Below are 15,841 nucleotides of genomic sequence, written 5' to 3'. Positions count from 1 at the left end.
ATAACAGGAGAAAATGTAAAGCCACTGCAATGACTTCCCTGCTGTGACAATGTAGTATTTCTAAGCATAGGATTAATAAACTGTAAAAATTTCAAAAGTCAACCACCAATCTTGAATAAGCCAGGCAGACATGCTCACACCTTTAATTATGCACTCTGGGAAGCTGAGGAAGGAAAACTGGTGAGAATCCCAGGCCAGCCTGAGCTCCGTTGTGAAACCCTGCATCAAAAAAGTTGGGGGGTGGGGGGAGACGACACATAAAACCTAAACAAATACCTAGCATATTTTGTGTTTGGCTCTTAGGCTTAGTAATTTGAGTATCTCTAACATGGGAAGAACAGAACCAAGGTCATGAGTTTTAGCTTTTACCACAAAAGTAGGATGTTACTTTACCTTCATATAGATGGTAATTTTCAGATGAATTATTTGTTTTGGCAAACTTTCTCATATTTTCAGGTAGATCATCAAGCTTCCTCTTCAAGACATTTTTGCTTTTTGTATCTTCTGTATCTGGATCCCCACCCACATTTTTTTTCGTACATTGAATTAAATTAATCAATTCTTTGACTCTATCCTTATCATAATCCAAAGAATGAGATGACTTCTGCTGTTCAGGTTCAGTAGTTTCACCCCTTGAATTATTCCGTTTTCCAAATTTCATTTTTGAACCATTCAGTTCTTCTTCTTGACCTTCATAATCTGAAAGTGGACTAAATTGTTGACGTCTCCGATTTTCTTCAAATAACTCTTTTAATTTAAAAATAGGTAACCGATACATTTCTGGCTGATAAATGTAGGTATGTAAGCAGTCATCAATATGGGATTTATTTCTTGGTGCTGAGTACAGAAATTTTCTATCATCTAATCGTGAATCATATGAAAACATAAAAAACTCTCGCTTACCCGAACCAAAACCTCGCTTAAAAAATTCACTTACATACTTTTCAACAACAGAATAAAAATTTATAGTGTTTATAGTTTTAAATTCTTTTCTACATTGAATCAGAGAAAACTGTAAAAACTGAGTTATTTTTAATATATCTGGTAAGTTCTCATGCCTCTCCAGTGGTGGTGTATTCGTCACACCTTTTTGTGCTGCAAATAAACAAAAGAGTAAACTATATTAGCAATAAAGAAACTAATAAAATATAGATATGTGTACTACTGAAGTAGAACAACACTTGAACTTCAATGCTGAGCCAGTGAGCGTCTGCTTCTGATACATATACAGTACAGCAAACTGATAGGCAATATGCTTTTGCTTAAAATAGGCCAGGAACCAAAACAAGTGAAAAGGAACAAAAGATTTTTAATGGAAAGAAATCCACTCACTAATGATCTTCACTTTCTTCACCCACATTTAACACAAATGGTGGCAAGCAAATTGCAAGGGGTGAGGGTTGGAAAAGTAAGATGTGAGATTCTAAGCAGTATCAGTTTGCAAATAACGCCATTCCTTTTTCTCATAAATTACACCTTTAACTTTATATAAACGCATTTCCCCATAAGCACATATCCATGCACTGAGTAGCCACAACTGAAAAAATCCAGGCTTAATTCAAAAGTAAGCTCATTAACAAAATTCCTTAATACAGTATTCAAGCTTACTGTTAGAAGGGAAACAGCAAAATCTTCTCTAACATAAATATCCCAAATTCTAATTAACTCTGAAAGGCCTCATGTTTAATTTGGTATATGATACTTTAAAATCACTAAGACTTGAATGCACAAATGAATAAAAGAAAACTGTGTCACATAAAACTCTTAATGAGCTGCAGTACTAAAACAATTATAATAAAACATCACTAATGAAAGCACTGAAAAAAGCCAAGCCAAAACAAAGTTTCACTTTTAAGAATAAAACTTCAAAGCCAGAAGTAATAGCATATGAAAAATGGAAAGAGGGAACATATCAAAGTCATGTTTTATATTACTAATTCTACAAAATAATCCCAGTATTTCCAAAAAGTAAGATGTAGAAGAGATAGAATGTATGTAGCCTTACTGATTGCAGTAATTGTCTACCAGCAAGCATACTTTGACATTAAGAAACAACTTACTGATAATTAGGCATCTAGGTTCTTGAAACAGAAACAAAGCATGCAGAATTCGTGATTTGACAGTCTGATGTTCTAAAAAAAAAACAAAGCCAAATTCATCATCAAAGTATTTTAACTAATTTTTTTTTTAAATGGAAAAATTAAAGCCAGATTACCTACCATATGGAGAAACCATCTGGAAAGGAGAAAGAAGAAAAAGGTATCCTCGGTCTCCTAAAGGTTTAACAAGAACCTGTAGTTTGGGGAGACAGAAGTTACATATATCTTATTACTACTACTACTTTTAAAGAGACACACTTTCTACTAAGTATAAGGAATACTAGATTAGATTAAAAATGTTTCACTATGTAACATTAAAACACCAAACTAACTGCTGAAGATTACAATCAAGTGAGAACTTATTTATAATATACTGAGAATGTTCTTGAAAGAGTAATTATCTGTGAAAAATAACTTGTTAAAATATAGAGACTTCTATTATTTCTCATTAGTGCAAAAGACATTAATTGCTAAGCAGTATGCTGGACATTGAGTATAAAGCAGGCTTTTGAAAAGCCCTTGCTTTTGAGATGTGCAGCGTTCAGGAGTTTAGGTTTTGTTTTGAGAAATGGTCTCATATAGGCTGGCCTGGAACTTGCCAAGTAGCAGAGGCTGATCCTGAACTCTCGATCTTCCTGGCTGTACCTAACAAGTGTTGGGATGGTAGGCATTCGTCTTGCTTACAACATTTTAGGGCTTAAAGAAAAGACAAGAGGTTTTAATCACAACACTCAGAAGGCAGATGGAGGCAGATCTCTGTGAGTTCGTGACCAGACTGGTCTACAGCATTAGTTCCAGGACAGCAGGACTACGAGGAGAAACTTTGTATCAAAAAACAAAACAAACAAGCAAATAAATAATTAATAAAAATTTTAAAAAAGAAAGAACTGTTTTCTAATGGGCTGAGGATATTTCTCAGTTTGGCAGGGAACCTGCATTGCAATAACGAAGGCCTAGGTTGATCCAGAGCCCCTGTTCTCTACACTGCGGGTGGGGGTGGGGTGGGGGAACAGAAGTTCAAGGTCATTCTCAGTTGCATAGTGTCTTGATACACATAAAACCCTGACGAGAAGAAATAAAGGAAAAAAAAAAACTGCCTATGAAAATTCAAGATAGGGCCGGGCAGTGGTGGTACATGCCTTTAATCCCAGCACTTGGGAGGCAGAGGCAGGCAGATTTCTGAGTTCGAGGCCAGCCTGGTCTATAGAGTGAGTTCCAGGACAGCCAGGGCTACACAGAGAAACCCTATCTCAAAAAACCAAAAAAAAAGAAAAAAAGAAAAGAAAATTCAAGATAATGTTCAATGAAATATGTTGCCAGAATTTAATATTACAGTTATTTAGTAAGTATCATTCAGATGTTACATAATTTTAACTGCCAGAGATGACCTGGAAGATAAACAATACAAGAACCTTTTAACTATGTGGAGAAAGTAACACACAAAATACCAGTAATTACAAAAAACAGAAACATTCCCCCGAAAGATTTACAAAGCAGGAGCAGGGGAGATGGTTCAACAGTTAAGGGTGCTTGCTGCTTTTTTGTTTGTTTTGTTGAGTCAGGGGTTTCTGAATAGCTGAGCTCACTCTGTAGACTAAGCTGTCCTTGAACTCAAGAGATCCACCTGCCTCTGCCTCCATAATGCTGGGATCAAAGACATTGCACCATCACTGCCCAGCAAGGGTACTCACTTCTTTTGCCGAGGACCAGGGTTTGGTTCCTAGTACTACAAATGGAGGCTCACAGCCAGTTCTTGGAGTTCCAATGCACTTTTTTCTGGCCTCCATGAGCATTAGACTTGTGTATGTGTATAACACACACACATACACACAGAAAGCCAGATATGGTGACACAGGCCCATATAATCTCAGTTACTTGAGAGGCTGAGGTAAGATCGCAAGCTGAAGGACAGCCTGAGAATCTCTGATAGTTCCTTTTTCAAAATATAAAAGGAAAGGGCTGGGAATTATATAGCTTTGTGGGAGAAGTGGTCTAGCACATAGGAAGTCCTAGATTCTATGTTCAGTACAACAATGGGTTAGGGGTCAACCTACCAACAAAAAATAATGAAGACTAAGAGCTGACCTCAAGCCAGGCGGTCAGAGTGAGTTCCAGGACAGCCAGGGCTATACAGAGAAACCCTGTCTCAAAAACCAAGAACCAAAAAAAAGAGCTGACCCCGAAAGACAAGAATCTCACACTTGTACCCATATTAAAACCTTCTCGGGCTAGAGAGATGGCTCAGTGGTTAAGAGCACTGACTACTCTTCCAGAGGTCCTGAGTTCAATTCCCAGCAACCACATGGTGGCTCACAACCATCTGTAATGAGATCTGATGCCCTCTTCTGATGTGCCTGAAGACAGCTACAGTGTACTCACATACATAAAATAAATAAATAAATCTTTAAAAAAAAAAAAAAACCTTCTCGTGGACTAGGTGAGGTACCCTACTAATCACAGCCTTTGGTAACCAGAAACAGGAAGAGATCACGATCATTGAGTTCAAGGCTATCCTGGATCTACATAATGAGTTCCAGGCCAGCCAGGGTTACATAGTAAGACCATGTCTCAAAACAAATAAAAAGAATTTTTTTTTCTTAGTAAGCTCTTTTCTTTTCCAAAATAAATAAAATTTGTCAAGCTAGAATAAAATATCTAGGGAATATTTCCTTATGAAGAAAGGATGCATTAAAAAACTGAGCACATAGGGACATAAATTTGAACAAATATCAAACTAACATCTATTCAGATTACAATGCAATTAAATTAGAAATAATTAAACAAAGGTGTTATACATTTACAAATTAAAATACACATTTCTATATCAAAGTAAAAAAAGACAAAAAACAAAAACAAAGAAAACAGTGAACACTAAATCCACAGGCAGGAGTGGCTATGCACTTAGGAGGTTGAAGCAGAGTTTCAGAATAATTCAGGGAACTCAGAGTTTCAAGATTAGTTTCAGTTATGTGCTAGGTGGTAGCTCACACCGTCAATACCAGGATCCAGGAAGCAGAGACAGGCAGATGCTTTTCAAACATAGAAGGAGAAATTGAACTGAAATCTGGCTACAGATATAGCTCATTTGCTAGAACTCAAAGCCAACAACCAGCAGCACATGCACACTTACACACAGAAAGTAATAAATATGTATTATTCAATAAATAATTCAGGGAGTTATCTAGTTTGGGTAATAAAGTTTGATCCCTATATTACACAATGAAAGAATAAAGACAAAGTTTAAATTAGCAAGAAAAAACAAGGCTCTCAAGAAAAATATAAGAAAAAGAAAGTAATGGATGCAGCGCATTAACAGAAACATTTACAAAATTTATTTTATTGTTTGTGGTGGTTTGAATATGCTTGGCCCAGGGAGTGGTACTCTTAGGAGGTGTGGCCTTGTTGGAGATGGCCTTGTTGAATGGAGTGTGGCACTTGGGGGTGGACAATGAGACCCTCTTCCTAACCACAGGGGAACCAGTCTTCTACTAGTAGTTTTCAGATGAAGATGGAGAACTCTCAGCTCCTCCTCACCATGCCTGCTCCCTACTCCTGCCTTGATGATAATGGACTGAACCTGTGAACCAGTACGCCAGCTCCAATTAAATGTTGTCCTGTATAAGAGTTGCCTTGATCATAGTCTTTCACAGCAGTAAAATTCTAACTAAAACTTTATTATTTATTTTTGTGGGGGCTGTTTTGCTTTGTTTTGTTTTTAGACAGGGCTTCTGTGTGGCCCTGTCTGTCCTAGAACTCACTTTGTAGACCAGGCTAGCCTGGACCTCAGAGATCTGCCTGCCTCTGTCTTCTGAGTGCTGGGTTTTAATGGAATACACCACCACTACCACCACCACTGCTGGTTTACCTATTTATTTTTTAAATTTCAAATAATCATGGGACTGAGTGTGGCAATGCATACATTTAATCACAGAACTCAGGAGGCAGATACAGACACAACTCTGAGAGTTTACTGGTTTACACAATGAGTTCTCAGAAAGCCAAGGTTATATAAGAGAAACCCTGTCTCAAAAACTAAAACGTAACAAAACAAAACCCCCACAAGCTTAAAAAAAAAAATTATAGTAAAATACTATTTACATCTACAAGCTTGATAAATGACTGCAAAAATCTGACTTTCAGAATACAGCAACCAATGAATGGTAGCATGTCCTTGAGGGTTGCCAGTGTCCCTTTAAGATCATAACAATTCTACAAAGACCAGCCTATCAAACCTCAACACACTTGTTTAGGCGAAGCCCAAAAAGTCATCTCTCCTATCCTGACTTGTATTTTTTAAGGAACTGAACAGATACCATAACTTCTTACTGTACAAACTCTAAATAGTTAGCTTCTGAAACATAGTATCTCTACATACTCAAACTTACTATTCAATAAAACCCAGGAGTGGTGGTAGTGGTGAGTTACTGCAAATCCAACACTCAGGAGATATAGGCAAGAGGGTCAGGAATTCAAGGCTATCCTAGCTTTACAGTAGCCCAAGTTATATGAGACCCTGTCTCAACCAATCACAAAAAGTGTATTTACAAAGAAGAAAAGACTGAGATTATTACAAGACACCTATGCCAAGATTTCTATACTCAGGGCAAAAAGTGTTTAATATTGTACAAATAGGTTTTGTATATAATTTATCTCAGATATAATTATACCAGAGACTGATTAAAACCATATGTATGCACCTGATGAAACTATATAACCATTTTAAATGAAGTTGCAAGCTCAGAAAATTACTGACATAAATCTCCATTTGATTACCTAGAAACGGTGGCTCAACGTGAGGTATATAAAATTCACTGTTGAAAACTTGTATTTAATTTTTAACTCAGTATTTAAAAAAAAGTTCTACATCTCTACAGAAACTTGATAGCTGACCACATTCACTTCTCATGAAAAGAAACTCTGAAACTATTCTCTTTCAGCTAAGCCATACATACTAGCACTATATATTCATTCTCTCATCACAATCTGACATCTAATCTAACTCTACCAAAACTAGGCATTCTCTTTCTCTACTACACCGGATACTACCTAGTCAATATCACTTTCAGTCTCACTATTATGATTTCTCATTGAATCTACCAGTACCCTTTAACAGACGCAACTTATCTTTGACTTATTAGTAACGAAGGTAAATTTTTTTTTTAAAGATAGTGTATACATTTTCAAGGTCTGATCCCTACTCTATTTCTTCCAAAATCTACTGTTCTCAGGACAAAATCCAAATTCCCACACCAGTACTGGCTTAAAGGCACTAAATGAAATAGCTCCTTAATACTTCCTCCCAGAGGGATGGAGAGATGGCTGAGCAGTTAAGAGCACTGGCTGCTCTTCCAGAGGTCCTGAATTCAATTCCCAGCAACCACATGGTGGCTCACAACCATCTGTAATAGGATCCAATGCCTTCTTCTGGTATGTCTGAAGACAATGACAGTGTACTCATATAAATAAAATAAATCTTAAAAAAAAAAAAGAAACAAAAAAAAACAACCTTCCTCCCAGAGAGGTCCTTGGTCCTGTGAAGGCTCGATTCCCCAGTGTAGGGGAATGCCAGGGCACAGAGGCAGGATTGAGTGGGTGGGTGGGGGAATCCCCCCCACAGAAGCATGGGGAGAAGGGATGGGATGGGGGAAAACAGGGAAAGGGGATAACATTTCAAATGTAAATTTAAAACAAAATCCAATTAAAAAAAGGAAAAAAAAAACCCTTTCTCCAAGATAGTATAATGTTCTTGTATCTTTTAAACATTCTCCAAATGTCTTGTTCTTTTGAATCTGTAATTAATTCTCTCTATGGCAGAGAGATGGCTCAGCAGTTAGGAACCCCTGTTCTTACAGAGGATTTGTGTTTGATTCCCAGCATCCACACAGAGGTTCAGAACCACCTGTTCAACAGGATCTGACATCCTTTTCTGGTATCCACAGGCTTCAAGTGTATACACAGGGCACATACATACAAGCGCACATACACACACAAATATATATAATAAAAACAAATTTTTCAGAAACAAAGCTACTATCTCTCCTCAACCAAACTATATTTAAATACCTTTGTTCAAAATTCTATCTCACTGAGTATCCCATAAATATTTTTGATAATCATATAACATTTATAACCACAATATAATAAAAATGGGTCTACACAAAGTCTACTGTCCTAGGTAAAAAGAAGAATACTATATCTAGAGTAAACTCCAGGCCAGGTAAGACTGCAGAACAAGAACCTATCTCCGAAGTAAGGAAGTGCTGCTCCTACTAATAGTAAGATACTACCAACTAAATGAGAGCATCCAATAAGAGACTTTGTAAGAATTCCAAAAGCCAAAATAAATCAAAGCATTAATAATAACATATTTTCAAAGGATAATGGCAATATTTAAAATTTTTCACTCACAAGTTTTTCTTTCTCCAGTTTTTGCAGTAAACACTCCATGTTACTTCCAATTCTTGTCTTTTCTACAACTTCATAAAGGCTACAATACATCCCATTCTTTAAAACTGTTTCAAAGAAAAAATACACAGTAAAATATAAATTTTTTATATTTTAAGGTCTGCTTCTTATATATCTCAGTAAAACGGAATTCAATTACTTTACCTTCATTAGGACCCACGTATGTGTCTTTATAAAAAAATGAAGGAGGAATTTTCTGTTTCAAACAATCAATACTCATAACTGTTTCAACATCTAACTTCTCAGGACTGAAAGAAAAATATAAGAGCATGTTTGGCATTCCTGTACCTTTAACTCTAACAATGTTAACAGTCACAGTAAAATATACTTAATGAGGGTGGGGGCTGGGGACACGGTGCAGCTGGCACAGTGCTTGCCTAGCATACAGAAGGACCTGAACTCAATCCACAATCATATAAACCAGGTGTGGTGGAACATCCCTGTAATGCCAACATTTAGGTGGTGGAGAAAGCAGAAAGATCATAAGTTCTAGGTCATCCTATGCTATACATTGAATTTGAAACCTTAAGGACAATAAAATAAATACACCTGATGGGAAAATATATTTATTAATAGCTCATCTTATTCTAAAGAGGACCTGATACAGGAAGCTCAGGTAAATACACCAGGTAAGTAGCAACTGGCAATATTGCTAACCTTAGATTCTTTTGTTTGTTTGTTTGTTTGTTTGTTTGTTTTGAGACAGGGGTTTCTCTGTGTAGCCGTGGCTGTCCGGGAACTCACTCTGTAGACAAGGCTGGCCTCAAACTCAGAAATCCACCTGTCTCTGCCTCCCAAGTGCTGGGATTAAAGGCGTGCGCCACCACTGCCTGGCCCAACCTTAGATTCTTATGTCAGAAGTTAATCCCACATGACAATTTTACTAACAAGAAGAGTAAGTGGTTGTCATTTAAAGTATGAGTTGGCATAGTTTATGTTTTAAAGATGAGGATTATCAAACCCAAGAGTTGTATAGTGGGTAAGCATTCCACTACTGACCTACATCTAAGCATTTACAGCATCTTCTGTGAAATTAACAATAAACTTAATTCTAATGTATGTTACATGAGTAGTGCATATACATTAACTTACCACATCAAAATTCTTTTCAACAAAGAATATTTAGCCACCACTACCATCCCCCCCCCTTTTTTCTTTTTGTTTTAAAGCAGGATTTCACTATGGTCTGCAAAACAGAGGTCTAGAAATCACTATGCAGCCAAGACTGCTTTTGAGCTCAAGATCCTCTGCCTGAATCTCCTAAGTAGTAGGATTACTAGGTATGTGCTATCGTACATAGATAAGACTGGCCAACTTCTGAGTCTATTATATATACACTGCTAACTAAAAATAAGTAGAATAAAATTTTAAACTAATCTTTCAGTCTTAAAATCACTCAGAAATTAACTTTTTAGATTAACATATGAAATAAAGACTCTGTGTGTGTGTGTGTGTGTGTGTGTGTGTGTGTGTGTGTGGTTATACTCTGTTCTCATTTACCACCCCCTTCCCTGGGATCCTCCCTCTTCCCCTCCCACTATTTTCTTTCAGTGCAGCATACTTACAGCTTGACAGGTAAAAAGGCACGATTGGCCGACCTCAAAGAAATATAACACAGAAGCTTTCCTTTATTTAAAAGTTGTCCTTTCCACAAGGTATAGTTAAACTTATCTAAACAAAAGAAATAAGAGTCCAGTTGCTTGATAGCCATAAGGTGATATTTACTAGATCACCATAAGGTAATATTTACTAGAAATGAAAAGTATCTAGAAATAAGGTTTAAAGTACAAAATAACCACAAAAGTGACATGTGTTCAGGGAATCGTTAAGTTTCTAGTTTCAGGTATATTTTCCCTTTAAAAAAACAAAACAAAACACCAGTCCAATGTCAGGGAAGAAGCAATCTGTCTAAGTACCCTCTTTAGGCAGAACAAACAATACAGTCATTATTCCAAAGGAGACTATATTAAACCTAATTAATGTCTCCCACCTTCTAGTTGTTTATACTTTGTTCTCACTTTTGTGATAAAGAAACAAAAAATAATACTGTTTAAAATTTTCTTTATCAAAACCAAAAACCTCTGGTTAAACTGCAAAACCCAATTTATCATTTTTTCCCCCAATTCAAGTGCTAGAAATTCTGGTGTATTTTCTAAAATTAGACCTTATGATCAAGTACTGATGCTACATTTTAACATGACCTCACCTGCTTTATGTTTCATATTTTTATTATGAAAACAAAACAAAACACTTAATCTTTCACTGTTTATACTTTCAACTTATAAAAGTAAAAAAAAATAAGACTCTTACCTATGTTTCTATCTGCATTAAAGCTGTTAGATCTACAAATGATTATTTAAAAAGAAAGGAAAATTATTACTGATTGGAAACAACATGAAAGTTAACATTTAGGACCCTGACATACTATCTATATTTTGTTGCTGTTGTATTTTCCAGTGCTGGGGATGAAATCTATCACCTCACTCATGCACGGAAAGCAATTTAAAATGACTGAAGCACCAACCTCTAAGTGCCATTTCCATTGGAACTACAGAAGATAACAAAATTCTTCCAAGAAAAACTCTTTACAAAATTTAATAAGCCTAATTCTTAGAGACACACTTACTCTTTTCTTACCTTATTTTCCCAAATTTATGAGAGCTGTTTTATACTTCAAAAAGTACCCATTAACTTATTAATATTTGTTGACTATATCTTGGAAATAAGATTAGAGAAGAAGTCTCTATAAACTCATCCATAACCATTTAATACATATTTAACTTTAAGGTCCTATTATTTACCAGGCATAATCCTAGGTAATAGAATTCTAAATATAAACAGAAGACACTCCCTTATATTTCAAAGAATTTATAATCTAATGATGAAGAAAGGTAATTATCAACAAGTACAGTTTAACAGATGATGATGGTTCCAAGAGCTATATAGAAAAAGATCAAGTACAAGAGTTTAAGAAAAACGTCAGAGTACAACCAATGAGGAAATAAGAAACAGCTATGACTTGAGGCCCCAGGGAGGATGAAGATCTAGTGAGGGGTGGGGACATCCTCTTGAAAATGGAGGGTGTGGGGTGGAATGAGGAACTGTCAGAGGGTGGACTGAGAGGGAGATAATGACTGGACTGTAAAAAAAAAAAAAGAAAAAGATTATAAAGAATCAGAAAAAGAATAAAAGAAAAAAGAAACAGCTATGCAGTAACAAGGGAAAGGAAGATCCACAAAATATGGGGTCCCGAGACAAAAGTCCTCATGGAACACTCATAGTACAGGATAGATGTTCGTCAATATTTGTTTGAAACAATCTGGGGGTCAATAGAAGGGATTCAAAAAAGTAGAAGAGCAAAGGAAGGTGGATCTCTGTGAGTTTGAGACCAGGCTGGTGTACACAATGAGTTCCAAGACAGCCATGTCTACATAAGAGACTTTGTACCAAAAGAAACTGATACACAAGTCAGAAACAGATTACTTATGAAAAGAATGAGTATCAGCATTCCTAAACATGAACCAAATGTGAGAAACACACTCATCTCTGCATTATAGGAATTGGTACAAGGAGAGGTTTTGAAAGCTTATTAATTAATACAAAAAAAAAAGTGTTCTATCATTAAGGCTTGGTGGCTCATATCAGCACTTGGGAGGCTAATGCAGGATCTTCTCGCCTGAGCCATTTATAGTGAGCTAGAGGCCAACCAGAACAATTTATCCACAAAAACAAAAACACAACTAAAGTACCCTTATCAAGCGTATTTGACTTTTCAAAACCAATAAAGGTCACCCTAAAAAAAATGCATCATTAAAAATAAGTGGTTTTTTAAAACAGTAGCTTGAAAAGTTATTCTGAGTATGTTTATGAATTAAAAAAGAAAATAAATATCACCTGACTCTTAAAACTAGGAATGTCTTGGCATTCAACTAAATATTTCATTGGTTTGTTATAAGCGTTTTATAGAATCTCAATTTTTAAGAGATAAAAACAAAATTTTTCTGTTTGGGGAAGTTAGAGACTCATGGAGCAAGGAGGGCTTCAACCTCACTGCATAGCCAAAGCTGACCTCGATGTGCTAAGTGCTGGGAGTTCAGGCATGTACTATAACCACCAGTTAAAACTTTAACTTGTAAAAACTGCTATTTATTAAAGTACATATAAATGTTGAAAAGAAAAAACAAGTTCCACAACTTAGCTAGGGAAATCAAAGTAAACTTTAGTTCCCATTTTCACAGTAATGGTCTATCCTACTAATCTCGAGTATGAAAACATCTAGTATATGTCAAAAAACATTGAAGAGGGCAATGTTGACTTCTAAACTATTTCTTTGTGTAAATAAAACTGACTTACCTCAATGAAGACACAAACTTTGGAGTTTGTACATCGTCTTTGTAAGTAAAAGACACAACTGCATATGGACAAACATGTCTTGGTCTTCGTCTTACTTCATCAAAGCTATACTCATAAAAATAATACTAAAAGTAAAAAAGTACAAAATTATCACTTTACAATAGGCAAGTAGTAGAGAAAATGTATTATTTTATTGATAACGTAGAACCATTCAAGAAGCTTTAGCAGGAAAAAAATTTCCTTGAGCTTGTCCACTTAGCCCCACCCGCAAAAGTATGCATTTTATGTACCAGATACCAAGGTATCCCAGAAGTTTAGTTCAGTAGAGTTGACAGCAGGAATGTACAATTAACTTCCTAATGAAAATACTATAAAATGGAGCCTAAGCTAGGTCACTCCAGAAAAGCCAACTTGATAAAAAGTAAAATACTAAGGCCAAAACTTCAACCAACATCAAATACCATTTTCTGTGTTAGTGCAAAAGGCAAAACAAAACTGAACTCAACTGTGAAGAATGAAGCAAGGGAGGTGTGCAAAAGACTATACATGTAAATGTTCAAGCAAATAATCTTATTACTCACAAGCTTCTTCCCTTCCCCTATTCATAACAGTCATCATGTTGGCTAGCAGAAAACTGATTTCTATTTTAGTTTTCTTTTTTAAGGATTATTTATGTATAGGAGTACATTGCAGCTGTCTTTAGACACATCAGGAGAAGGCATTGGATCTCATTACAAATGGTGTGAGCCACCATGTGGTTGCTAGAAATTGAACTCTGGAAGAGCAGTCAGTGCTCTTAACTGCTGAGCCATCTCTCTAGGCCCGATTTCTCTTTTAAAAGAATGTCTGAGTCTATAAAGCAAGTCCCTTTCCCTGGGAAATTATTGATTTTAATAATGTTGTTTCTTTCAAACCTCTTCCAAAACATTTTTTTTTAAATATAAAACTCTGGTTTGTAAGTTCTAGAGAACCCAGTAACTAACTTCAAGTCTACCAATAACACTATTATCTAAAAGAAGTGAACTAAGGAAGCTCCTGATGTCTTACATAATTTTTCTTAAAATACCCAGCAATATGTCTTTTCTACTAAAATTCCTTAATAAGGAGCCAAACTACTTTCCACAAGTACTGCAGAAAATTTTTGTTATTATTTTGTTTAAGATTAAGAACATTTGCCTACATATATATATCTGTCTGGGGAAAGAGGGCACCTGATCCCTTGGAACTAGAATTAAGACATTTATGAATTGCCATGAGGTGCTGACAAACAAATTCAGGTCCTCTGGAAGAGCAGCCAATGCTCTTAACTAACTGATTTGCCATCTGTCCAGCCCCAACAAAAATTTTTGATGAGTATTTACTTCTAGGTTCACCATACAATGGAAGAGAACAATGCCCACAATTAGACATCTTACGCTGCCAAGTAAAATCCCCAGTCCCACAGACCTGTCCATATATCACAGGATATTGCCACAGTTACTGCTTACCCTGTACAACCTAACAGTAAGGCCCTACTGCTGAAGACATGATGTCATCAGACATGGAGAAATGGAGCTGGTGCCCAACTAAGAACTTTAGCTCTACTGACTACTATTCATAGTGCTAGAAGGTAGTATGCATACTAATAGAGGAGAAAAGTAACCATCAGTATTGACCAGCTATAAACTCTTTGACCAATAGCAACTTGCCTGCAAAATATGTTAGTATAATAGTAGCACAAATGTTATAATTGCAAATGGAGTGACCAATCATTTTTCAATTCAATTTAAGGTACACTCCATGAAATGGAGCCCTATCACTGCTAAAGTGGCCAAGAAATTGAGACTAATAGGTCATGAGCCCTAATGGAAAACCTAGTACTATTATTCTGCTAACTGAACACAATAATAAAATCTGTCTTGGTGACCTACTGTTATACCCATAGACAGTGCATCACTCAACCCTCACAAGAGAAGCTTCATGCAGTACATGACAGTTTAATTAACTGAGACCCACAACTGGACAATGTGCAGAGAATGACTTTGTGGCACTCAGTCCTAAGTGGGATGTCTTTATCAAAGCTCTCCTTCCTCAAGGCTCAGGGATCTATGGGAAGAAGACACAGGAAGATTTTAAGAGCCAGAGAGGTAGAAGATTGCAAGGAAACAGCATTATCTAGCTACAACAGGACTGATAACACATATGAATTCAGGGAGCTTGTTGGCATATAAAAAAGTGATTGGCAGCATATAAAACATCCACACAAATCCACAGACAATATCTCAGCATGAAGAAAGGGAAGTAGACACAAAGTACCACTACTAAGAAACTACTTGTAAATGATACCTGTCAGAAAAGGAAAAAAAATCAACCTTCTCTCATGAAGCAACACTATGTATTTTACCAACCATACTCCAAGGCAGGTCTCATTCCTAAGAGTAGCTGTCCAACACAAAACAGTCCGTGCCTGTGCTTTTTGTATGCATTTTGTTTGTGTTTGGTATTTTCTGTCTTACTTGGGTTTTTGTTTATTTTATTTTACCTTATTTTATTTATTTATTATTTATTTATTTATTTATTTATTTTTGAGAAAGAAAATGGACTTGGGTGAGTAGGGAAGAGGAAAAGATCTGGAGGAGTTGGGGGAACAAAAAGAATGATTAACATCACTACTTTTAACATATATCTTTTACATGCTTGTTATGGGGAAAGCTCAATGAGGCCTCAACCCTAGGTACAACTACAAGCAACTAAGGAATGCTGAGAACAAGAAAAATAGTTTTTCCTAGCACTCAAGATTTCCCCAAGATTCAGGAAGTTGAGACAAGAGCATGATAATTTTGAGGTCAGCCTAAGCTAGGTAACAAGACCCAGTATATATGTATTTGTGTATATGTATATGTGTGTGTGTGTGTGTGTGTGTGTGTGTGTGTGTGTGTGTGTGT

At 36.1% G+C, this 15,841-nt stretch overlaps 1 protein-coding gene across 3 annotated transcripts in view; it reads right to left on the bottom strand.

The window, feature by feature from the left end:
• The window catches only part of Tasor (transcription activation suppressor), a 52,065-nt gene that overhangs the window by 21,396 nt on the left and 14,828 nt on the right, over positions 1-15,841 (bottom strand). For all 3 annotated transcript variants that reach the window (XM_028754088.1, XM_028754089.1, XM_028754086.1), the window contains 8 exons: positions 12,918-13,042; positions 10,875-10,906; positions 10,130-10,235; positions 8,709-8,812; positions 8,508-8,611; positions 2,220-2,292; positions 2,061-2,132; positions 394-1,095 (listed from right to left, as the gene is read on the bottom strand). In XM_028754088.1, the coding sequence (XP_028609921.1) occupies positions 394-1,095; positions 2,061-2,132; positions 2,220-2,292; positions 8,508-8,611; positions 8,709-8,812; positions 10,130-10,235; positions 10,875-10,906; positions 12,918-13,042 (1,318 nt within the window). The remainder of the gene's footprint in view (positions 1-393; positions 1,096-2,060; positions 2,133-2,219; positions 2,293-8,507; positions 8,612-8,708; positions 8,813-10,129; positions 10,236-10,874; positions 10,907-12,917; positions 13,043-15,841) is intronic.

Source organism: Grammomys surdaster, unplaced genomic scaffold, assembly GCF_004785775.1.
Source record: "Grammomys surdaster isolate TR1022 unplaced genomic scaffold, NIH_TR_1.0 125979, whole genome shotgun sequence".
NCBI classification, from domain to species: Eukaryota; Metazoa; Chordata; class Mammalia; order Rodentia; family Muridae; genus Grammomys; species Grammomys surdaster.
This window is presented reverse-complemented; position numbering and strand designations above follow the sequence as displayed.